The sequence below is a fragment of the Acinonyx jubatus genome, chromosome D3 (genome assembly GCF_027475565.1).
Source record: "Acinonyx jubatus isolate Ajub_Pintada_27869175 chromosome D3, VMU_Ajub_asm_v1.0, whole genome shotgun sequence".
In the NCBI taxonomy this organism is placed as follows: domain Eukaryota; kingdom Metazoa; phylum Chordata; class Mammalia; order Carnivora; family Felidae; genus Acinonyx; species Acinonyx jubatus.
Window position 1 is genome coordinate 46259741 of NC_069392.1, and position 27164 is coordinate 46286904.

A 27164-nucleotide genomic window follows, 5' to 3' on the forward strand; every position below is an offset into this window, starting at 1 on the left:
CTCTCCCCTGCTTGTGCTTGCTCTCTCTCTCTCTCTCTCTCTCTCAAATTAAAAAAATAATAATAATAGTAATAACTTTTTTTAGTCAAGCTTATATCCACTACATGGCCAGACTTTTTAGTTAGGCAAAACATCACCCGTAATAAAAATTAAAATCAGTTTAGAGGCCCCAATTGCAAGAACACTTCTAAAACAAGGATGCACCATCATGATTTTAAGCTTTCTACCAGCACCAATGAAGAGCCGGCAATCACCTCGCGTCTAGACCCAGATGACACTTTCATTTTACTGGCCATTGTTCCTCCTGGATTTGGGGAGGAAACCTGCACAATTTTGCTCTTGTTTTGTGAGTGGAATTTAGAGCATGTTTTGATTCCTCTTGCCTCATATAGCAGCAAGACAAAATGTACAAAAGTATTAACATAAAGATTGTCCTTCTTCATTACTCTTTCTGTACCTAATAACACATTCTGGCATCTAATAAATTATATCATTGGTTCAAAAACCTGTAAAAGAGCCAATGGTGATAAACATCATAAATTGTATTGTCAAGCTGCATATAGTGATGTCAATGCTTTCTGCATGCTTAAATGAATGTGCAGTTACTGCACTACTCCCTGCATAGTCTCCTTATCATGGATTCATGTATAGACACCTGCAGAAAGAGGCTTCTAGAAATGTTTGGGTTTTCCAAGCCACTTCCTATTTCTGACAAGAATTAGACAACGTGTGTGCTATTAGGACAGGTCTATGGCACAGGCATTTTTATATACTATGGTATGCTTGACTCTGGATTCTAAATATCATTCAGAGCAAAGGTATTGTGATTGAAGTCTATCAACTCACCTTTAAGAAAGATGTAGACAGAATCACTTGCTACTTTGCAGGGCTGTGAGGATTGCATGTTAGTACTTAAGGAAAACCATGTCCCCTACTCATGTCCATTTACAGTGAACTTACCCCACTCTTGTCACTCCATTGCCTGTTTCTCACCATTTCCAAAGAATTCTGAAGCAGAAATATACTCAGCTTTTGCAAAAAGTAGTTTGATTTAAGGAGGTAGAAAAGGATAACCAAGCTAAATCCTTGCTTACTGCTTTGAATGGAAATATCAAATTTTATCTAAACCAAGGATACGTTTTGCTGCCTAAAAATGGCACCAGGATCAGGTTTTGGATGCAATGATAGCAAAGGAATCACTAAGAATAACTCAGTGCCGGCTCCCCAACTGAACAACCCGTGCCTGTGGGGAGAGATTACCCATTGCAGCCCTATGCGTGAGGCAGAGAAGGGCAGAAAGTGTGAGTTTGCCTCCTTCTACTATGCATACTAGCCCTATATGCTGGGGTCAGATGCTCAAGCCTCAATCTCCCCCTCCGTCAAAGGAGAATGATGACAATCTCATGTCACAGCACAAAAACCTAATGACCGATATCCATTCACGTGCAATATTTCAGCACGCTCAAGACACGTTTGCTCAAGAGTGGGGTTCTTACCAGAACCAAGCAAACCCAGACCCTTTGAAATGCATTCCTTATGACTTCTATTTCTATGCATGATCATTTATCAATCCACTACCAGTAGGGAATAGGAACTAGGCTTGAGAGAGCGCCACACAGCATTTTACAAACCAGCCAGTGGTGGTGGTTGTGATGTGCGTGTGTTTTAAATTTAGAAAAATTACATTTCATGTACGGGACTGTCTTGGAATTTTGAGTGTACAAGTTTGTTATTCTGAGCCATTTGATTAAATTTAACCACGGGAAACCCTTCCAAGTCCTAATGAAGCAGCAATTACATCTAAAAAGGGAGTCAAGCCAAAAAACATCCTTTTCCAATATCTCTTTTCAAACATCAGACTCCAATATAAGCTCCATGGTTTTTATTTCACTTTTATATCATCTCTCTAAGCTGTTGGAAACATGTTAAACACAAGACAGGGAGTGGTGTTCCAGTGAGTCTTTGCTAGAAAAGGTTGGCAGAGAGTACGCATCTACACAGACCTGTGTGGACGAGAACACACGCATACAACCACTTAAATACACACCAAAAAAAAAAAAACTACAAAAATGCCTTTTAAAGAATCTTGGCCACTAACAAATTGGGAAACCATCATTACTGAGAGAAGCTCTGAATTAGAATTCAGAAACCAGGAATATATTTTAAGACCTCTGAAATGAATGCACTTCAAGTTTTAGTTTATAAAATAATATGTGATAGTTCAAATTACAGATTATGTAAAGCAGACTTCTAAAGAAAGTTAAAATTGCCTTTCTGTTTAGAAATGAAAGCGCCCTTTTTTTTGCCCCTAAACCAACCCGTAACACTTGGAAGGCTGTGAGTTTCACCTGAAAGACACACATACTCACAATTTTACTGAATGTATCATTACTAAAGTAAATTAAACTGTGTCAATAAGTCAAGAAGCTACAGTTATCTAAAACAGCCTGTACACAGAATGCAAGCTTATACTATTTCCAGGTTTTCAACGTCACATTTATCTCATGCGATGGTGCACTTCTGCATAATAAAGCAGCGAGCCTAGGATGCAGGAGACACAGAAATAATGTCAAAAGCAATTCTTCACATTTGGATCTCACCACATCAAGTGCAAATAGTGAACTTAAACATGAAAATGCAATTTGCTCCTTCTGAAGTATACATTTTTATCTCTTGCAAAACACACACACACACACACACACACTTTCATTTCCGGCGCCTCAAGGTAAAGAGGATGGCATCTATCACAAGTGCAGAGAATGGCTGAAGGATTTAGAAGCGATCTTCTCATAATTCTTCTTTTGGCGAGGAAGTGGAGTTATGAGCTACTCAAAATTCATCAAGAGTATTAAGTTTACATCCTCACAGAAGATGTGCACCACTGTATCTCTCAACTATGCTGTCAGCATTGCAGCCCCAAACTATTGAGAATGGGTCTCTGGTTCAGGACATCCATCCTCTGTGGAATTGGTGCATGACTGCATAAAACAAAGCTTATGTCCCATTCAACAACACACACACACACACACACACACACACACACACCAAACAGCAAAATAAAACCCAGACCGCTTTCACTGCAGCAAGCCTATGATACCTGCACTGAATTCGGGGTACTCATTCTATCAACATTCCTTCATGTAAGTGATTGTAACAGGTAAGTAAGTCCCTATTTCAGCAAGTTGACTCCAGATTATCAACTTGTGCATTTGTGCCTGCTGGGCTATTTGAATGATGAGCCGGTCCTCCAGAGCCCTCAGCTCTGACCGACTCAGCACCCACAGCCATGACCCCTCACGGTGAGGAAGCTCCTAGGCAACAGTAAGCTTTCCTGCTTGATGAATTCCAACCTTACAGCTCATCTAAACAGAGCCTATGGGCTTCATGGTTTCCCTTCTTTTTCTTCATGTAGGTCTACGGGAAGTTATGAAACATATTTTTCTAGTCCTCCCGGGGGCAAGGTCAGGGTCACGATTTGACCTCAGAAACACAGCAGTCCTGCAAATTCAGACAGCCGGGTAGAACTGAGTGTTAGTGCTCTCTGCCTGGGCCTGACACAAACTATACCATGCCGCACGGAGCAATGTCACTTATGGGAAATGACAAGCAATAGATCAGTGGGAGAACAATAATGGAATTTAATCACATCAAAATATCCCAGGCACACGGCTCCTTTTCAACAAGCTGCCAACCGCAGGTGAGGGAACGATGTTCTTATGCAACTAACCACTTAGAATCTATAATGGAGCCACCCAACTGGATATTTTGATCAGATTAAGTTATAGAATTCTGGACACACCCAGAGAGTCTCACTCCCACCACGTCAATATTCCCCCAGGGAATGATTTTAAACAAACATACAAAAATATCTATCTGCGCATGAAATGGATGTCTTAGATGTGTGAGAAATGACCCCAGGAACAGCGCAGGCTCATGTGAAAGACTGTCACAGACTAATTAAGGACACTGCTGCCAAAAGGGGAAGGCTGACCCTGCAGTCTTATTTACACAATTTCCAGCCAGAGGGCTGTGAAGTGGAGCCCCAGTGGGGGCATTTCTATCTGAAACCCAAGGGCACCTACATTAAGGAAACAGGTGTAAACGAATCCCTTTGCCCAATGACAGAAGGAAAGACACCAATACTGTACTTGAATTATCTGGGTATGGGCTATATGTGCCGACCTCTTGGATTCTGTATAGTGCTCTAAACACTTCCTTCTTACTCGTTTATTATTGCTATTATTATTGGCACTTGGCTATGCCTTCAGTTAGGGGGCCATTGTGAGGCAAGAACAATAAGCGCTTTAGACAGAAGGTAGTGATTCAAAAATTGCAAAACTTCAGCTTTCAAAAATAGCCTAAGTGACCTCTTGCAGTACTCTGACCACTCCGCAGCAAGCAGGAGGCAACCCCTGTGAAGAGCGAATTCTGGCAAAGTTCTCTCTTCACAGATGATGCACAGCTTAAGCTATAATGAGTTTTTGGGTTACAAATGCTGAACGCATTAATATTCCTTGATGATAATTATCACAGTATAAGCACCTTTCCCAATGTGAGTAGCATAAAGCAACTGAAGCAGCATTTTTACTACATTTGAAACAAGCTGGAAAATGGGATTTTCTACTCTTGTAACCTGAGGTCAACATACATCAAACATTGCATATTAAACACACCTATATATGAACCCTGTCTCACTTTCCTTCTCTCCTGCTTCACGTATACCTAAAGCTCTCTCCTTTATCCATCCTTCATCGTGAAATTCTTGATATTAACATCTATGTGATATACATCATTTCAAAACGAAATGTTATCCCCCCCCCCATTGTATGAATCCTGTGTTTCTTCTTATGAGAATACAAATAGCAAATAAGATCAGTAAGCCGTGCTTTACAGATGAGACGTGTCTCTGTGCAGTCTGAATGAATACTGTGGTCACTGGCTGCATATAAAACAGGATGAAAATTAGAATGAAGCAAATAGGCTCCTGGAAGAGCCAACCAAATTACATACACATCTGAACAAACTACCAGCCTTTATCTTTACACCTTCAAAACTAATAACACTAGTGAGCACTGAACGATTTAAATGTGAATTCTGCCCCACCCACATGATGACAGTAAGGATGTCAGCATTGCATTTACTGGCAGCACTTTTGCATAAGGATCCTAGAAACCCATATGCATTCCAGATTAAAAGAACAATTATTGCTATTTAGATAATAACAAATAGAAATCTAATTGAATAAGAAAGAATTGATAAAGATGATCCACCTGCATCGTATCAGTGTGTACAACAATATCTATTATTCAGTATTTGCCACAGTGTACCCCAAAAAGATGCTGAATATATTTAACTTACTAAACCCCAACTGGATTTGATAATATGCTCTGAGTGGAGTATAAGCTGATTTGCCCTCATCTCTTTTTCTTTTCCTTCTATTCGGTGAAAAAGAGCAAATGTCTATAATAAAGCTCAATTGAAGCTAGGGTGGCTTAAAATAATCACCATGTAAGAGCTGCCCCCCCCTTTTTTTAACGTACTATAACGTCATTTTTAGTATTCTGTGTAAATAACCCCAAGAGCACTTTGACTTAACAGTGACAAAACAAAAGTCAGTTTGAACCCTTAATTCAAAGAACATGAAATGACTTAGGTATTTCTAAGTGTGAATCTCTGAACTCATTCACACCGTGTTACCCCACACTTCATTTAGAAAATATGCCACGCTACAACCACTTCTCTAACATCATTTTTACTTATGTACTGCAAAAATGTCTTCAAATCCCATCTGAATAGATGGCAGGGTTACGAGGGAACCTTTACTAAATATTTAACAGCACTATCGGCTTATTAAATACTATAACGCGAGAGCCATGAAAGGATGATATACAGTGCTCGCCTTTTTTTAGAGCAATGCTGGTGCTCATTTTGAACACTCTGCAAGCCCATTCATCAGTAGAACTGATGCATTTTAAAAAGTCCTCATTTACTAGCAGATAAATGTGGTTAGAGAACCTTTTTAGTGTAGAAATGCCTAGAAACCTATTTGGTTTTACTGTGCAAAATTTGCTTTACTCTGGCTAGGAAAAAAAAACAAAACCTCACAAAACATTTAAAAGGCCATTTTGAAATAATATGCAAAAGCCGAAGGAACACAGTTTGAAATAAAACTAGGGTATATTTTTGTTTACAGGAATATTCATATACCAAAACAAGGCCAAATAGGTTTACAGGCAGCTGATAGAGTACACATATTCATCAAATCTGGAAACAGTGTCTCAAATACCCATCGAACAATGAGATTACCCATTGAGACTGTGGCTTTTGACCATGACATTGCTGGCAGGTGACTTCATTTGCAACGACTCATAGATGCTCTTTTGGAAAAAAAGAAAAGGGTTAATATAACTTTTACATGTACTATATTAAGATATTTTTAACTAAAACTATGTTGTTATTGTTTTTAACTCCATCAGAAGATTTTTATCCTGTTCTGGTGGGTAGAAAGTAAGAATTCTCTCTGAGATATTTCTATTCACAGAGATATACTATAGTCTAATTTAAAGAACCTCCCTTTCCACTGGAGGTCTGAAGAGTGAGCATTATCCTGTAAACACTGTAACAATGATTATCCGTCCTCCCAGGTTCTCAGTGGAGACTCTTGCTTTCGAAAATGTCTTGTGGTGACTTACTAAATTCAGGCTATTTCAATTAGTATTACTGCACATTAAAAATTAATTGCATTACTGAGTGGATTAAGGTTTAAATTTCAATTCTACAGTATGTGCACTAGAAATGACAGCTAAAAATCAATGCTTTTTGGCCCGCAATCGGAAGTGTGTACAGTCGAATAGTGCGGGACTGGCGTCACTGGCCAAGCAGTTTTAAAAGACTTGATAGTTCAATTGAAGGTGTGTCAGGTCTAATTCTAGATTTTAGTTTGAATGCTGCACAGGAGCCCAGCCTTAGGAATATAGAAACAGAACAACAGCTGCACTAACAATTTGGAAACACAAATGGACACAGGTTCTAAAATTATGACAATAGAAAGATTAACAGTCACCCAAAATTCACATATAATCATCTCTAAACTAAAGCCTTGCTCGTAATTCTGTTCAATAAGAGCAGAGGATTGCTTACTTAAATCTACACTGTTTTTGATTAGTTATTGGGGGACAGTAGTTGGTTGGGGGCAGGAAACAAGTTATTTTTTGTAAAGAGATGTTATTAACATATAAAATATTCATAATGACTTCAGTCTGTGTTTTAAGGAAATCCAAGAAGACACAGCAAATACAAATCTTTCCCTTAAACAGTAATCCCCTCTAAGTCCCCGGTGCAAATGATTGAACCTCTTTGGGGGAAGGGACAAATCGGCTGATCATCCCAACTATAAATTTATAACACCTCCACGAAATGTTTGAAAAGAAATGGGTCACTTTTATTCTCAGTAAATTTGTTCTTCCAAGAAGATAAAGACGAAGAACATTACGAATGAAGTCAACAGAGTAAAGTGGCATCAATAAAGACCCACAAAGCCCCCAGGATGTCTGATTGGGAACTGAACGGCGATTGGTATGCGCCTAAGAGAAAAAAAATGATGCCTGCAATGTTCCTTAAGATCCCCTCTGTGTTGCACCGGTGGCCAACAGCAAGTTCGGCAGCAAGAGAGTAAAGAAGATGGGAAGTAATAATAACAATAAAAAGAATAATCTGGTGCAAATGGACCCCAAGGTGTACTAGTCATCCCCGTGCAACAATCGCCCTTCATTGCAATTTACTGATGTTGCTTCATTACAATAAAGCATATAAAGGGGTAATGTACAAAGCGCACTATTTAAAGCTGCGTGTTTTGAAGCAGCACACATACCACCCTTGCAGGCTGCTAGGGGAGCCACGTCAGATTGTTCAAGGGAAATGACCTGCACAAAAATTAAACTGAGGCACCACGCATATACGTCATGGTGATAAATTTGAGGGGGGGAAGAGGATACGAGGTAGCAGGGAGCAGTGTTTCCTTGGTGAAATATTACAGGCATTTCAAATGAATCTGAATTAAAACATCCTCTGAAAAGGTAACAACCTGTGGCGTGGTTAAAAGGAAAAGATAAAAAAATAGGATGTTTCCTGTTTGAAAATATAAACTGCCTCTCTGTTCCCTATGCTGACTCTCCATAAAATGAACTTAAACAGTGTTTGTAGGTGAACTGCACCTTCAGGTTCCTAGTATGGCAAGAGAAAATGGTTCGTTGTCTGGGTCTTGCCTGCTATAGTTGAAAGTCTTACTTTTCAGCCAGTGCCCAGAAGATGCTGAAGCAATGAGTTAAGGGGAAGAAAGAGATACTTTCCCCACCAAGGATCATTGAGTATGTCATTGGTTAATTCTTGCTCTGTGCTCCTCATTAGCATTACTCTCCAGTTTCTGGTTATCATATCCGAAATATTAAGACATAATAACTATGAAGGTGCAGATAATTGGATATTAACCAGAACATACTTGACTGGGCAGGAGGTAGGGCCCTGCTTAAACTAATCCTGAAATGTATTAATCACCAATTAATGAAAGGGTTTCAAATTCATTTTCTATTATAGAACACCTCCGAGTATCTAAGCTTTTTCTAACAAAATGACTTGGAATAACAGGGTAGAAATAAGGACTATGACCATCTGATGAGGTCTCGCATTAATTCTTTACAGCCTGTTGTCAGGTAATCATGAAATCTATAGTTAAAACCTTGATTACATTTACAAAGTCTGATGGGAGGAAGAAGGGATGCTTTTCAGTGCTCAGTGGCCTTGGTTTAAATCCCAAATTTATCCCTTTAAGTGGCAGAGCGATAGCTAAACATTTCAGCAGAGAGCTGTCACAATATTATCTAAGTCTTTCAGCCTAGACAGACCTCTAGACCTCCAACTTAACAACAGATGTACTCTTAAAATACAAAACCAATTAATGGGAGCCAGAGAAGTCCAGCCAAGGCATGCTTTGTACACAGTAAACAGTAAGTAGTACAGAGTTGATGAATACAGTAACAGAGAAAAACCCTAACTCCATGATGGTTGAAAAGTCATCACCACTTAGATGGAAATAAAATAATGTTAAGACGCGGAAAGGAAACGGGAGGAGGAACATAAAGAGAAGGAAAGCCACGTTTCTGTACAATCCACGTGGCTGTGAGGTTGAGTCTGACACGCCACAGATGTTTTATTAGTCTGGTCGTAAAAGCCCCCACTAAGCTCCCCGGAAAAGCCTCTGCGCACACTCACTCAGTTAGAGAAATTGCAACAAATGCCGTTCATCTTCCAAAGGAAAAAAAAATCTCTAAGTACATTACTCTCACAAAGGGATTCTAATATCTTTTCATACTTAAAAGGTGTAGATCCCAGATACTCTGAAAAAGCCTTACATTTTTATGCTGCAGAAAACAATGTTTAGATTAATGGAGTGTAAGCAAGGGATCGGAATGACACCAATTCCTCTGTTTTTCCTGACTTTATTCATTTAATTTGATGAAGACGGCAAGAAAACTCCTGTTCTCTAAGGGTTTTTTTTTAATTCTGTTGTTTACTGACTTTAATTTTAATAATTCTTAAATAAGCACTCACAGCAGATGAACTAAGATACGCAGGCAAGTAGGCCCTTTTATCAACAATTTTGCCATAGAAATACACAAACATTTCAATGGCTCTTCATTAGCAAACAAATCAACAAGTGATATTTTAATGCATGACTTTATTCCATCTCTGTGGGGACTGTAGTTGAGAGTGTGATGTACAGTACAGAGAAAGGAATCATCAGCCACAGTGTCCCAGGGCTCTCTCCATTGAGGACTTCGAAGCCTCTGCTTAAAGAGTGCATTTAATTGACTGATAGACAGTAGCTTCTTTGTTCACAGAAGACAGCGAAGTAATGGCAGCTTGAAAATCGTACCATCTACAGGGTCTCCTGAGACCAGTAACAGGGGGATATGTGTCAGGAATAAATAAATAATCTAATTATTAAGCCACTTCCTGTCAAGTTAACTCCAATTTGTTGGCTTTTGAAGGCAACAAAACGAGGCATTTTTCCTCATTATGCTTCTCTTTTTATACCAGTGGTAATCACAGGCGGATTAAAGGGTGCCTGATTGGTTTTTTTGTCAAGGAACTGAGAAGCAGCCAACAGTACAGAAAAACAGAGTTGGGTTTAGAAGAAATTTCATGCTTGTCTCCTTTCCAGCTCCCTAGCAGCCCACACGGCTGCCCCATACAGAGCTGCCAGCTGTACAGCAAATGTGAACCCCTCCAACTGAGGCCTACCGGGCCACAGGCGCCATCCTGAGAGCCGTGAGATACCTTGCAATCTTGGCAGGTAGCTGCTGCTGTCATAGGCATAATTCTAAAGGTGACCTACGAAACCCCGTCAGCTCACCAAATGCAACAATATGAGCAGCTGAAGTTCGACACCCACGCTCCATATTGGCTCCCTTTCTTTCGTTTACTGCCTTTAATGGTCCTGAAACTAGGAAATAACCTATGGAAATGGGTCAGCAGAGACCTTTCCTTTTGATGTGTCTGAGCGATCCTGCGGAAATAAGTCACGATGCGTGTGGGCACACGGGCACGTGTGTGGGCAGGGATCTATCTTTCCAGATCTACTGCCGGTGACTTTCGGCGCCCTCCATTCAGAAATGTTTTACAGACCTCCCTCAGAAATGGCTACCCGCATTCGATAATAAACATATCAAACAGTGAGTGAAAAACGGACACACTTGTGGCATGTTCTCCAGCAAGTCAAAGGTGAGGCCAGAACCAGAGTCAGTAGCCCCACCAATGTGTCTCAGCCATGGAACGATCCGTCTGGCACAGACTCTTCCCAGCCTCTCTGTACGGAGCTTAGGAAGGAAGGCTGGAAACCAGTAATTCAGCTTGAGAACAACATTCTTCTGAGGCCTCTTTAAGGGCGGTGTGTTCTAAAACGTCACCAGAAACTGAATCTTCCATCTGTCTGTGGACTCAGTCAGAACCCTCAGTCTCAAGGAAAATTAACATCACAAGAAACGGCCACCAGGTTTTCTTAGGGGCTCGTAAATGAGAAACTCCACTAACTGCAAGTTATGTTTTACTCTTGTAAACCCAAGCTACGAGGCGCAAGCTAAAACACAAGACAAGGGTAAACACCCCGATTTGTCTTTTAATAGTTTAACACTGACATTCCGAGATGGGCTCAGAGATTTTCTTTACAATTTGCTTCAGAAATGGGAATCCAAATAATCAAGATGAGCTCTTGAAAACTATCTTATTCCAGAAAGATGTGTTTTCTTTAAAAGTCTTTCGTGTTTTCTTTTATTTTAAATTGTCTTTGTTTTTAGGAAACCTTTTCGTTGAAGAAGCTTGGTAAGTTCCTGCGGCCCCGCTCTGTACTCAGTCAACAGCGTGGCTGTGTTCTAGCTATGCCTGCGTATGTCCTTTCTGCATACGTCTTGAATTTTTGTTAAATTGTGCAGATAATTAAACCCTCTTCATACTCACAGTCTGCTTCATTGGTACCATGAATTCTGTTTTCAGTTACTGTCTGCAAATTCCCTCTCTGAACAATTTCATACTAAGCAATAACACTTCATTTTACATAAGTTTTATCTGATGTCCCCATACAGAGCTGCCAGCTGCACAGCAAATGTGCGGTTCTCAAACTGAGGCCTACCAGGCCACGGGCTCCATCCTGAGATCTATAAGGCACCTTGCTGTCATTGGCAAGCTTTCCCTGCTATCACTGTGACCATCACTCTGCGCTGCACACAACTTAAAATCATCTGATTATTAGAATTTGTGGCCCACACTCCATTTTATCCTTTATTTAATCTATCCCCAGATCACACATTTGTTTAAATGTTTTGGCTGGTTTACAAATCATGCAGCCATCTGCACAGTAGGTGTGACACCATTTTTTAGACAAAAGTTACGTTACAAACAAAGATAAAGTCATTGGAAATGCTTTGATGTTTGTTATTCTGCCTGGTTCACTTGGACCGACTCTAAGAAATAAATAGAATTATCTGTGTAAATCGATGAACATCTATGAAAAACAACACCCAGCAGAACGCGGACCTTGCCCCATTACCTACGTTAATATCATGACAGCTGAGGAGAGATGACCTGGCCCACTTCTCATCTCTCCTGTACAGATGGCTATTAAAGAGAAAGTATCCCTTTTGTATGGTCCATGTAGAAACCCTTTATGGGCTTTTCAAATAAGCCAGCATTGCCCACATGAGGGTAGCTTTCTGTTACCATTAAACTGCCCAGATTTCATCTTTTTTAATCCAGCTCTTGATGAAATAAGCCAGTATTTCATCATATTTAACACCAAATGCCTGTTTCTTAATTCCCTGAGTTTTGTAAGCAATCAAATGATGACTTAGAATTCAATAGTCTCTTCGTTTATAATTAATGCAAACTCTAAACAAGCTAATGACTTTGAGTTTCTTAGGATAGTGCAGATACACACACACACACACGCACACACACGCACACACACAAATATATATCTACACATAGATGCATTATGATAGATTCATTTCTATTCACTTAAAAAAAATGGCCAATGAAAGCTAAGAGTTTAAAGGGCAACAACAGGGCCCTTTATCTTCCTATGTAGAGATTCTTATCTTTGGATATTTCCCCTTAAGACATATAAAATCCAAAACCACTATAGACCTCAAAATATTGGTTTTAGTCTATTGTAAAGCAAGAGCACTCAAGCTGAAATGTTTCAGAAGTGATACTGAATGTCACAAAACTATAATGAAGATTAGTCACATAGCACACCATCCACTAAAGAAATGGAAGGAAAAGAATGCCATTTGTGACCTTGGGCATCAAACAAATTGCCGAACATATGAATGTCACTTGCCACAAAACAGACTAAAAATTCACCACAGTGAACAAAACTGATTTATGCATTCGTTTTGCTTTGACATCAGTGATGTATATCACATGTAACATAACACATAGAATATATATCTTCCCACGTGCACTGGAGAGGACTTGAATCTTTTCATGCTTTTAAAAAATTGTGACGATAAAACATTGAATATTCGAGATTTGAAGAAAAATAGTCAATAGCTTTCCACCAGTGTTTTCCTATTAGTGTCATTTATAGTTCCAAATCCGAGTTTTGCTTTTCTAAGAGATAAATACAGTTGCTTTCCCTAAATGCTCTAAGCATCACCCTTGACCCATCTGGAGCATGTTTACTGGTGACTATCTGTGGATTTCCTGTTTTTTCACAAAACAGGTGCTCTGCCACCTTAGACACAAATTTCACCCCATTTCTGATCAGATAAAAACTACAAAAAAAAACCCACCCCCACTCATTACATCATCATCTCTAAGTCAATTTTTAAAAAATAATTCTTAGGTAAACGGTTAACACCAATCCCCTTCATCTTCTCCACCTGAGAACTTGGAAAGGGAGGGCTGGAAATGGGCACAGCTCTATCCTGACCACTCGTTCTCCAAAGTCCATGAGTATAGCAATCAATTCCAAGGATAATGGTATTTCTCCCCTTTGATCATTTCTTTGTCAAGCTGACTGGCCTTCGATGGTGAGCGTACTGCTGGTTGTCTACCACCAGCCGCTCGCAATTTGCTCACTATGTTTCATGAGACAGTTGTTTGGGGCTGTTTGGAACACATTTGTCTCTTTGGGGATTTATGCGTTAGTAGCAATGCCAACCTCCATAGTGATCGAAATTTCTTTCTAACTAAAATAGATAATTAGAGGCTGGTAATTATTGGTCAAGAATTATCAGAGTGAAAAAATTAAGCTTCTCATAAATAGTTCTTGGCAATGTCATCTCTTTATATTATCACATGCCTAACAGCCCTTTATTCGGAGCACTTACAAATTTACTCTACTGTTGTTGAGCCTCATAATTTTATACGAGACAATTCCTTTGCTGGGTTAAACACATTTAAATTCCCTGGTTTCGTCTCTATCTGTGCTAATCCGTATCAAATAATAATAATAATAACAGAAATCTCAAAGAGGAAAATAACAACAAATATTTACGACACTGATAGGGACGGGGGAAAAGGAATTAAAGGACATAATACACAATGGCTTCTTTCTGTATTCTCAGGTCAAAAGCCAACGTAAACTATGTGAAAGGAACAAAGGAAGACAAGAAAAAATTTCTCATCTGTGCAAACTTGAAAAGAGGGAAATCTTTTCCCCAGGAAAGCTGTTAAAATGTTTTGTAGCTCTTTTTTGTGTGTGTGTAAAGAAGAAAAGAAACCCCTAAATAGTCACTGGTCTGATTTCTTACTGAAACTGTGTCAAAATGTGGTGGAGAGTGAGGTTTTCTTTTTTTCCTTAATAGACGTAAGTCAAATCCCTGATGCCTTTTTATTGAGTAATTATTCCTGCAACCCAGACCATGTGTCCACACCTAGCTGCAAAACGGCACTTAAGCAGAACGTCTCTAGTATGTACCTGGTAGAAACATTGATGGTTTTCCTTTTGCAAATGTCCCTGGCCAATAGCCTGAGACCAGCACATCCAGAAAGAAGCATGGAGTTGTCTGACATTGAAACTGCATTAAACATGCGTGCTACAGAGAAGCAAATGCAAATAACTTGGTTAAAGAAGGAATTTAAAGTTACACCTCACTGGGTCATCTGAAGACCTTGTTCTCCACCAGGTGACATAATCCTTCCTCTGGACTGATTGAAATGTAGAACAAAATCTGCAAAAACACTATATACCCTCTTAACAAAAAGAGTAAGAGGCTTTTCAGAGAGCCTCTAATCCCTCTTCCCTGCTAAATGTCTAGTTGAGATTATTTTTTGATTAGACAAAAAACATACACAGACACACAACTTAAAAATACCTACCCTCAATGGAGGTATTTTAGTCAACAAAATAATGCTGCCTGCCTCATTTGAAAGACTAAGTATCACACTGGGATTTTAAAAAAGGATATCTTAGCCTCTGTGACATCCTCCCATTATGCATTCTCTTTCTGTAGATATTAACAACATGACTGGAGTTTAAGGACTTGGATGCATGGTCAACAGATAAAACAATTAAATGGATACTATTCATTTGTTTAGCCCTCAAGTGCAAGAGAGTTACATATTTTATTATTAAAAATAGCATGAATATTAAATAACTAGGCCCTCTGTGGAAAGGAATAGAATTTGCTTCTCTGATGGAAGGTGAATTGTTAAATGCTCAGATCCCAAGAGGAAGTGAGTGTCATATTAATCCACCATAAGGTAGAGGGAGAAAGCTCTGGGAACACACTAATGATGCAAGGAATGTGAGAGACATACAAAAGGAAAGGTATAAAGCAATTTAAAAAGAAGGGCCAGTACAAGCCAATGAATGTTCCGGCCAAATGATACTAAAATTGGCAAATCAAAAAAGTCCTCTCACTGCTCAACGTTCAATTCAGACTCAATATACGCAAAAGAGCATTAATATTATGGTGAAAAATATATTCAATCTGTTCATCCGAGTCCTGGGATAAAAAATAAAATCCAGAACCAAAAATAAGTTTATGTACAATACAACTATACAGAAGCGTAACCTATTAACATTTCACTAAATTTTCCATTAGGTGCCAATTCCAAGATACATTTTCACTGAAGCCCACGTAAAACTATGGCATGAGGCAGAATCATGAATGACTGCCACCAATGAACTCTACTCGAGAAATAAAGACATGGAAAATATCAGCATTTATCATGGCAAGAAGAACTCATTCTTTCTAACCCACACACCCTTCTCCCTCCCCCAAAAGAAGCAGTTTTGAAAGTTTATAAAGAATATTTTTCTTGAACTCCAAAATAGAAAAAAATTGCAAGGAAACACATTATTTAAATTCTCTTACATGTTGTCATTACCCGCTAAGCACTCAGTAAAGCTGTCACTGTTATTCTACCACATTTGAGGATATATTTGATGTATAAGAAAATCACTAATAATATTAGCATGTAAATCTGGAAAATAGAGAGATACACTGATCGATATTTTAGCTGTTGTGCATTAAGTTCCATTTTGCACAATTATGTACTTAGTCTTTTATAAGCAATAATCCTCCTAAAGACCCATCACTTGAAAACTATAAAGCAAATCCTATTGAAAAACGATTAATCAATTTTCTAACATGCTTTTGAATTTATCTTCATTAATTCTACAAGAACATTAGGAGTTCCACTGTGATCAGTAATGATAGTTGGAGCAATCCTTCCACTCTGCACTCTCAGGATGCTTCTGATCAAGTGTGTAAAATAACTTGTTTACCCCTGAAAGCAAGTTCAGAGTCTAGAAGGCTGAATTTTCTTTCCTGTCTTAGAGTTTGGTAATAGGAGAGCATGAGGTTAATTGGACTTTTTAGTATTATATCACAATTATTTATGGTATTATAAAATTCCATCAAATGAGGATGAAATAAAAAAAACCTCTCGCAGTATAAAAACACAAATGAGTAACAAAAATAGCATAAAGTAATAACAATTGTCATTTTAGTAGTAGAAAAAGATCTGCTTGATAAAGTTTAATTGGCTGGTAAAACTCTTAGTGTTATTACTAAGTGCTTATCAAATTAAAAAACATAGGAGGTAACCCCAGAGGAATTAAGGGATAATGGGACAATATGAATAACTGAAAAAATTATCCTTTTAGTTCTAGCCTATGTGACAAATGCAAAATCCCTGCAAACACCGGCCGAGAGTGACTTCGGAGATCTTTACCCAAACCGCTTTTAGAAAGATCTATGTACAATTTGGTGGGGAATAAAAAATGATTACTGACTTCTTTACATGATCTTTATGATCATGATTATTTCCAGGCTGTTGAAACCATACATATAAAACTATCTTATGGCAATTTAAATTATTTATGTTTCCCTATCACAAAAACTCACCACTTTAGATTTTGATACAAAGATGCTTAAGCAACACACAGCAGTGCCATTACCATAATAACTTCTGAAATTAAAACCTGTCTAAAACTCTATGGAAAGCTAACATCCAGTTCATTAACCATTCCTGTTAGTTTTCAATAATGCAAAAATGATTAGAAGTTTAATTTGTTAATCACCTGTGTTTTGACTGGCAGGAGATATATAATCCTCTGCAGAAGTCTAAACTAGCCCTTGCAGAAAATAAAATGTGCTAATGTCTTATCAGGCCTAATAATAGTAATAAAAATCAATCATGCCTAGGTAAACCATTGATGGCTGAACAATTAATTCATCTTTAACTCTGTTTAATTATATAGGCATTGATACACAAGTAGGAGAAAAAGCTATCTGTAATAAGGTTTAGAGTGTCACTCACCAATCATGTGATTTGCAACATGAACCTGAATATCCCATTCATTGTAGAAAACCATCTGACACTTGATGCACTGATAGGTCTTCTTCTGAGAAAACAAGTATAAATAGAATTACTTAGACACATGCACTTCTTACTGTTTTCTTTAAAAAAAAAAAAAGAGCCCAACCCAACTCACAACATTTTTTTGAGATGCTGGTCTGGCTACTGTGGGTCTGCTTGGGCAAAGTTCCATGAATTCCTCACTAAGACCTTGTGGTCTGATCCCAACACTATACTTTTAGTTGCAAACAGTTGGAAGACATGAAGGCACATAATTACAGCATAATATATTTTTAAAGATTCCTAAACTCAAAAACCGAAGTTAGTATTAAAAAAAAAATCTGTAACACATAGTTGGGTTTCAGAAACCGAGGTCTTCGTAGATCAGGCACAATTTCATTCTGACCAAAATGACTGTGACATTACTTCTAGATATCCCTTAGTGAAATGGTCAGTAAGACTCATGGAATCTAGCTACAAGATTCAGCAATTATCATTTTTAGTTGCAACTTAGTCTGATATTTAGATGTTTCAGAAGTTGGTAAATACTAGCATTTAAACACATATTTTCTCCTATAAAGAAATCATGCCATACTGAACATTCTAAGATGGTTTTATCATTTTATACAACAGCTCTGGGAAGTGGAGAGTGCAGGATTTATTAATTCTTGTTATCATAAATAAAGAAACTGAGGCGCAGGGAAGTGGAAAGATTTGCCTGATGTCAGAGTGCCCTACAGCCAAGAAGAGAAATCAGCTGTCTTGATTCTAAATGCTAGACTGTCCGATAAAAGCTGCCTTTATGACTTCACATCCTTGGCACTGTGTCCCCCATATGGCTCAGTACATATTAGATGAACTCAATAAATAAAGTATTGGTTATGTTTTCCAGAACACAGTTACATAAATTCCTTTATGATGAAACTTGATATTTACAATTAAAAACCATCTTGGAAAACAAAATAAACCCTTATGAAATAATCCATTTTGAAATCTCCCCAATGTGAGAAAATAACATTTGTAAAATCACATCAATGGCAGTTTGTTAAGGCATTCTTAGAGAATTATCGTTTCATCCGCAGTCTTACAAACTTGTTTTACTAATGGTAGCAGTACAAAATATCAGTCTGCAAATTGTCATTAATTTTAAAGAACTCAACAAAATCAAGGCTAGGCACAAAAATTTAGCATCATTTCATCAGCAATTAAAATTTCAAATGCCACTAATGTAACACCGTCTTGATTACTGTCACTTAGCATAGCACTGGCTTGTGCAACCCAGGATAGTAGAATTCCTTGTAAAACACAAAAGGGGAGGCATATTTCCAATAGAAGGTTTCTAAATAATCTAACAGGCTTTGTACATTAAGCATATTGTGAATTGAGTGTGCTGAATCTAAATCTAACACGGAGTTGAAAAACCCTGACAATCACCGAGGAAGATTTACTGTGCTGAGCTGTTTACAAGATGCTTTTGATGGTGACATATAGAGCAACATGTGTGGCGTAAATAACATCTATCCCTTTTTTAACAATATTTCCCTTTAGAACTAGTTAGAAAATATTTCTTACTCCCAGATGACCTACATTATATATTGTTTATTAGCATACTTCTAGCATTATTCCTGATATGTGACCTTGCTGAAAAACAAAGAAACATAAACTTAATGGCTAGTCTTTTCTCTTGTTAGCACAGTAAAACATACAATATGTCGAAAACTGTCTCCAAAAATGATGACTGATGAATATGTTGGTGGAATATACTAGGACTTTTTTTTTCCTGGCCTAATAATAAAAAAGAAAATCACTTGACAAGCCAAAATAAAATACCAGCACTTACTACTACCTTCAAAATGAACTGACATATTTGGATATCAATGTACGTAACTTTTCTTTTATCATGGAAAGAAAATGCTTTTGTCACTGTTGATAATTCAAATACTAATTCCACTCTTAAGACAGTGTGTAAAATGTTATGTTCTGTTCTTATTAACAAAGTCATATTCTTACCTATATATAAGCTCCTAAATTTGGGGCTGATGAAGTAAGAATTTAATGTCATCAAAAACAATGTACCATGATCTTAAAATGCTGTAGCTTGAACTCTGCCTCACCATACAGCCCACATTTCGCAATACAAAGCAATGATATGCAAATTGAGATGTATTAAGGTTTTCTTTTTTAAAGCCATGATATAAAATTCATTTTTACTCTCTATTTCTTTTAAAAAAGCAATTTTAAATGACTTTTAAAGCATCTTTATTATAATTATAGGCTCTTAGCAAAATGTGTGAGTGACCTCTGCCCACCCATACACCATCTTTAAGTAAAGCGATTATAACCTCTGCACAGTGTTGGTTGCCTTGGGGAGTTCAGTCCCTTAGAGGCAAATCTACTCCAGCTCTGTACAGCTGAGTTTATAAAGGACTTCTTCCTAATTCTAGACCCAAATCTGCTTTCTGCTACTTTTGTGCATTTGTCCTAACTCTATGCTCTGGAGCTGTAAAAAACAGGCTGGATCCCTCGTCTAATAAGCCAACTACATTAACCCTTTTTCAGACTGAGAATAGAGGGATGGCATATGAAACATTTTCAACAATTTTCATCACCCTGGTTACCCTCTTCCAGGTCAACCTTTTAAGTAATAGAACCTCAAATTAAGCACAATACTCCAGGGGTCTCCTCACCCTTAAGGAGTACAGGAGGAATGTCACCCCCCCCCCCCCCTTAGGACAATTACTTCCATTTATATAGAAGACAACAACAAAAAAAAAGTCAAGTGAGATCATTTCTTCTAAAAGCAGATAACTGTAGAAACAGAACTTCCATTGTTTGGGCCCCAGATTGGCCTTTATCAACGCTTAAGTTGTCAATTTACTTGAAATGCTAATTTAGTACAATTTTTAAAAGAGACTTTTTTTCATTAGCCTTTTTTAATGTGCTACTTGGGAGTGGGGTTGTCATTTCCTGATTGTTCTCTTTTGTTTTCTGATACTGATAGATGTAATTATCAAGGATACAACTTTTTCCCAGCACCTCATTATTTTTGATTGATTTTGAGAACAATTTAAATGTGCCTTTTTGACATTCTTGTTTTCAGTTATACTCTGGTTAAGGTACTCAGAGACTTTCAGAAAAGAGCATCTCATAAATTAAAAAAAAATGATTAGGATCTTTAATAATGTATACTTTAAAAAAAACATTATTCTGATTAACCACCGCCCCCCCCCCATTCAAATTAAGACTTAGGCTTCACATTGAGCCTCACCAAATAAAAAATTATATATACTTTGCAGGTATAAATTGCTTTGATTTTTTTTAAAACAAAACACAAACTATAAAAAAAAATCATTGAGTTCATAGTAACCTTCAAAAACAGAAACAGAAAAAACATCTCAGTTGCCACCATTGGAGGTTTGGAGGTGACTATGACATAAATCTCTTATTCTAAAAATTAGTAATTAAAGGCACAGAAGCACTAAGCTTTTTAGGAAGAAATGTAGTTCATGCCTATTTGATGAGGAAAAGTTCTTTATGAAAGACTCACAGTAGAAGGGATGACAGAATTAGCAATTCACCATTTTGCAATGCCAAAAGAGGTAGCCCAGAATAATCATTCATGGCTGCTAAAACTATTAAGAGAAAGGTTATTCTGGAGACACTCAAGTTTTATCCTTTAGTAACTACAAAGAGAAAGATGTACCTTTACAGTGGATTTATCTGTTGGTAATCACTGCAACCAAACTACTTACTTTAATATGACTACTAATAAAATAGCCTGGCATTATGTGTCTCTCGATGTGATGCAATGTGGAGTATAATACATCATAATAAAGTACTCTCATCTAAAATGTATACCTGAATCTAATCAAGCCTTTAGATAAATAGTCCAGTTTTCAGGAAAAGCAAGGACAGAGGAATAAGCAGTACTGTGAGAGAAGAGAGGGGAAAAAAAGTACACAAATCTAAGATATTCTTCAACACAAATCAAAAATATTCTTGGCCTGCTATTTTCAAAAAGCCAATGTCATACAGGGGAAGAAAAGAGGTGGAGAGATTGTTCTCAGATGAAAGAGACTAAAAAGACAACTAATAAATGTTGTGTGTGCATGTGTGTGTGTGTAAAGGTAATGTGTGGATTCTAATTTGGGGAGAAAACAGCTATAAAAAGGTTTTTGAAGAAACTGGGGAAATCTGAGTATCAGCTGGTTATAAAATGATACCGGGGAATTACTACTGCTAACTTTCTTAGATGTGACAATGGTATCATGGTTATGTGGATAAACAAATGTTTTTCTGTGGATATTTAGGAATGAAATGGCATGATGTTCACAATTTACCTCCAAATACTCAGAAAAAAAAAATATATAGTCACATACAGATAAAGCACATGTGGCTAAATGTTAACAATTATTAAATCTAGGTATATACTTAAATGTTTTCATAATAAAAAATGGAAATAAATGGTTAGAATAATTCATAATACGTCATTTTTTTAAAACACTAAACCTAGTCTTGATTAAGCCCATCTCCTTGGTTCATTTTATACCACCACACTTGGTGTGCACCAAAAATTATTTGTGCTTAGTTGTTATAAGTAGCTTTGCAAATATTTTTTGTAGTTTTTTGGTAAGGGTTTTTTCTGTTTACCTGTTTTTTTATAAATCTAATGTATGAATTCTAAAAGGTCAAACACCATAACTTACATTCATTTCTATAATAAAGAAACAATAGTTTCCTATAATTGTCTGTAAATTCTATAAAGAACTCATATGCATAAAATTCACTTGCAACAAAACTGTAAGAGTTGACAAAGGAAAGCTTATTATCCTCATTTACAGATTAAGTGACTCAGCCTAATTCATTCAGATTGTGAATACTATAACTAAGGCCAGTATTATACTCTGCCTCCCACCTACTGAGTTTTAACACAGTTTATACTCTGATCATTTGCACGTAAATTCACAGTTGCATTGTAGGTAGATCTTGGAAGAAGGTTTTCCTTACAATTGTGTAGTGCTTTGGTCTTTGACAATGCCAGGGATGGTCTGAGAGTGAGGACCCTGTCCCTGGCCACCTTCAGCACAGGCTTTCAGTACTAGGTCCTTGGCCAAAATCCATAGGGAAGAGCTCGCTTCCCAAAATCCCTTACTCGACTTCAAGATTTTCTCTTTCCTCCCAGTGTCCTGAGATTTAATTGCCATGTTCTCAACCATATATTTTTGTCTATTAGTCCTGCTCAATGACAAAAGAATAATTTCTGTCTGAGAGCTCATGTATGTCTCCAATCCTGAAAGTTTTCAGCTATCATTTCTTCAGTTTCTACACGTCTCTCACACACCGTCCATTCACTTCTACTGGAACTCCTATTAGACATAGATTGGATGGAGCCTCTGGATTTCTCCTCTACGTATCTTAACCATTTTTCATGCATATTTTAAAAGTCAGTTCGTCCTCTGTTTTGTTCTAGGTGACTCTCTGTACCCTTACAAACCACAAATTCTCTCTTCACTGGTCTCCAGTCTACAGTGTATCCTATCTACCAAAACTTTTATTTCAATGACTATTTTTCATGTCTAACATTTCCAATTTTATTTATTTTTTCTAACATTTCTAATTTTAAACACAAGTACCCTTGCTTTGTTTATACTTGAATTTGCTTCATAACTTCTCACTATTTTTAGTGGAAATCATACCTGCATTTATCTTTCTGAGCTTCTAAGCATATTTATTTCAAAGTCTTTGTCAGACTGTTTCATATAATTAACTTCTTCTGGAGTGGAATTTTGGTATCATAACAGCTGGGTTTTGGGGGGCAGTATTTTTGGGTTTTGTTGTGTTTTGCCTCTTAACTAGCATTAGATTCATTCACATATTTTGCGATCTTGGTTTGAAGCCCATTTGTAGTGGAAGCTTTTTTTCTATGTGCTCATTCTTCCCTTTCTAGCAGTTTTCCCTTTGCTTCTATCAGGCCATCTGAGACTCCTAGATCAGATTAGGTTTCATGAGGGCATTTCCTATGTGTCTGAAGTGCTACAGGGATACAGAAGATATTGTTAGTTGAATCACAGAGCCAGCATATGGCTAATTCAGTTTTAAGCATAAAACTGTATCTTTCTTCCTATCACTTTAACTCTCCAGCTGAAAAGCCCTAATACCAGGTATTGATCAACAACAGATTTTTTTCCAGTCGCCTATTGTAAGCAATGAAGTTTCCCCCCTGTCCTGTGCTACGTAGAAGGTTTAGTTTTGTCCCACAGAGATTACATCCAGCTACCACTTGTTCTGAAGTACAATCCAGTGGAATCCTGGCTTCGGTCCTAACCGCTTTTGAAATTTGCTTTCTGGATCTCAAGGATGGAGAATTGTTTTGAACCTGACTATGTCTATTTGGTTGTCTGTACTTTATCCATCATCGTTATGTTTGGAGCATCAAAGCATGATGTTACAGAGTCATTACCCAAGGGTGTCTCGCGGCCCACAACCCCTTGTATTTCACTGGATCCAAACTTAGGCTGAGGCCCTCAAGGAAGGGCCAGTCTCTGACACAGTCGGGACCCCCTGAAATCAGGATGCTGTTTACAGCTTCCACGATGCTATAAAATATCCACTCCAAACATACCCAGCAATCTTAGTAGGAAAGCAACATTAGAATCTTGTTTTTGCAATTAGTTGCTATTTAGTGGCTTCATAATTTAGCTGTGTGACAAATCATTTAATGACCCTGAGTCTTTGTACCCTTCCCTGTAAATTAAAACTAATAAAACTTACATCTTAAGAGTTGATGTGAGAAGCAAGTGAGAACTATATAAAAGTGCTTAGTACCGTGCCTACCATGTAGCATGCCTGCATTAAACTGGAACTACCTTTATTACTCTTTCCTTGACAGGTTATTATGGAGACGGAATGGAGTACTACATAAACTGTCTGACCCAACACAGTTGCTTGTCAAAGATTAATTCTCACTCTTTTATGTGGACTTTGAAACCATATTAAAATTTCTTTAAACTAGAACCCACTGATTTCAAGTTTATGACAATTAACAAAGGTTAAATGGATGTTTATTAGAGGTTTCAAAATTAGTAGCAGAAAGAATATCACAAGTTGGGGACAAGGTTGGGAGTGGGAAGGAAGAAGATAGAGCATGTAAAAAGGTTCAACCTAGCGAGGGGAAAAAAAAGCTGTTTTCAAGGACTATAGCAATATACATTACCATTCTGAGAACGAATGTATTAATTGTAAGTGAGACTTATACTTAAGAGCAGTAGCACCTTTACTTGGCAGTATTTTGTTGGCAAGCAAGTGAATATTATGTGTGAGTGAAAATTGTAAACCTGCAGCCTTCCACAAATATTCGATAGTTCAGACATTTTACTAATTTAGTTTGGATATGTTCCAAGTCATTCTGCATTTGTGTGAAAGTAATTCAGAACAGAGAGGGAAAAATGGGTGAAATGTAATGAAAGCTAGTAACGATGAAAAGTTTGCCCAGGGGATTCACTGAAGAACACGAGTGTGGATTTTCTGTTGTGTGTTCTCATGGTAGTTAACAGAAGGACACTGTTGTCTTACAGATGCGGTTAATGTCCTGAGGTTGAAGACCACATAGCACTTTGTGCTAAGAGCTCAGTAACCAAGAAGAACTATTAAACATGATTCCTCAACTCAAGGAGTTACAATACAAATGGGGAAAGAACACACACCAATACTAAACTGTCATACGTATTCTGCCTGCCTAACACAGCAAAGCAGTTCAAGGCCAAGAGACAGCCAGTGTACGACAACGAGAAGACCCTTAAACACATCAGATAAAGACAGATTAACATGGTCTACAAGAGTCAGGAAAAGTTCCCTGGGAGAGAAGAGACTTTATCCGAGGTCGAAAATGGGAACACTTTTCCCCAAGCTCAAAACTGAGTTCCAAAGTGCCTGTTACGTGCCAGGCAAGTGTTCACAGTCTGGTGGGATATTTGGTGGAATGAGGAAGGCAATTCAGAACAGAAGCAGGGCTAAATAAGATTGCTCTCACCAACTGGGCAGGAAAAATGAGGAGAGAGACAAAAATCTAGTAAGAAAAGGTTTGCAAAAATATTTTTGTTTCAAATGACTAAGTTGCACTTTTTTCTTTTAATTTTAGACAAACTCTGCATAGGCCCCTATGGAATCTGAAAACAATATTGACTTAAACATATTTAGTTTTTAGAAATAAATTCAAAACTCCACAAAGATATACATTTAAGCTCCCACTAAGTTTGAAATCAAGGGGTAAAAAAGCCTAACCATTTTTTCCCGCTTTTCTTGGGTTCTTTTTGAATATTAGATAAAATAGCAGTTAAAATATCTTATCTTCAAAGGTATCATGAATAGAAAAAAAATTGAAAATAATTGAGATTTAAAAAAAAAATTCTGGCCAGCTCTCACTGAAAAGCAAAACCCAGTGTCAAAAATGGGAGTAAGTATCATGAATTTGAGCCTAAGTTTCTCATGGAGAGAAATGCTTTCTTAGGCTTATTTATCTCCACTCCTCTGATTTCTCCTGACTCAGAATTTGGAAGGCTCTTCCAAGGGCCTAGCTTATTTCCTCACTACACAGGCCACCGAGACCCTCCGGGTAAGAGGTCTTCACCTAGATGATCTCACTTAATGGTACATGTTCAAGTGCTGTTTGTTCTGTGCCATAACAAATCTACCTGGGTCACTCTCTTGTAGAGCTGTCCATAAAGTAGGCAGTCAATACATTGCATTTATTGACTATCCAATGGATGATCTACTGAGACATCCCTCATCCAGCATCTTCATTCTTAAAGTGTTACCCAGGACTTGACTACTGCTGCCGGAAAACTTCTCCACTACTCTACTGCACACCAGAAATCCGTGAATCAGAAGAGGCTGAATACACAGACTAAATTAATGCTGTGTTAAAGGTTAAAAAAAAATCACCAGAAGCATGTGCTAATTCTTTTTGAGTTAGGACAGGAATTTGCTTCTAGTTATCCCCAGTTATAATATTTTGTTAGCTCCTGGTTTGGAAAGATTATAATTCATAGGTTCCGGTTAACTTCCAACATCGACTGTTTGTGAACATTCCTATCAGTCAGAAAGCGAAGAAACTGAGAGTGGGGGAATAAGAGTTTAAATAATCCGTTTTTATAAACATAAATGAGAGGAGGAAAGGCAGAAGTCAAAATTTTTGCCTTACACCAAATTATGGTCTATTTTTCCCATCAATTATTTCAGCCATACATTGATTTCACCTTAGAAATCTGAAACCTCCCTCCCGTCTCACTGTTGTTAGAATGAGAAGCTATGGCTGAATGACACTGGGGACACCAAGATGGAGAGACGAAGGAGTAGGAACGTGAAATAGTAGTGTGTTGTAACACCATTAAGTTGCATGGCATGCCCACAGCGATCCAATGCTGGAGGTTGGTAACACGATTTACAGATCCTACCAGAAACCTGGAGAAAATTGTGTGTGGGGGGGAAATATTTTAGAATCCATTAAGGAACATTTTCTTAAGTGTATAACTTCTGCCCTAAAGGCAAGTTGAGAATCTAGACAGGTTTGTTAACACTTAGGGAGTACTGGTACCATTTACCAGATACTCGCCATAAATATCAAAAGGGTAACATAGAGAAGAGCTTTATCTAATACTAAATCATAAAAGTTTCTTTTTGATTCCCTTAGAATTTGTTATATGCTGTATCCGAATTATTTCAAAGAAACCGATTTATCTCCTAAAGGACTATAAGCTCTTTAAGGGTAGGTGGAGGGCTCTGTCTTACCTATCGTGTAT

At 37.7% G+C, this 27164-nt stretch overlaps 1 protein-coding gene across 6 annotated transcripts in view; it reads right to left on the reverse strand.

The window, feature by feature from the left end:
• The window catches only part of ZNF521 (zinc finger protein 521), a 277721-nt gene that overhangs the window by 112362 nt on the left and 138195 nt on the right, over positions 1 to 27164 (reverse strand). For all 6 annotated transcript variants that reach the window (XM_053206342.1, XM_027068674.2, XM_053206340.1 and 3 more), the window contains one exon: positions 17329 to 17413. In XM_053206342.1, coding sequence (XP_053062317.1) covers positions 17329 to 17413 — 85 coding nt within the window. The remainder of the gene's footprint in view (positions 1 to 17328; positions 17414 to 27164) is intronic.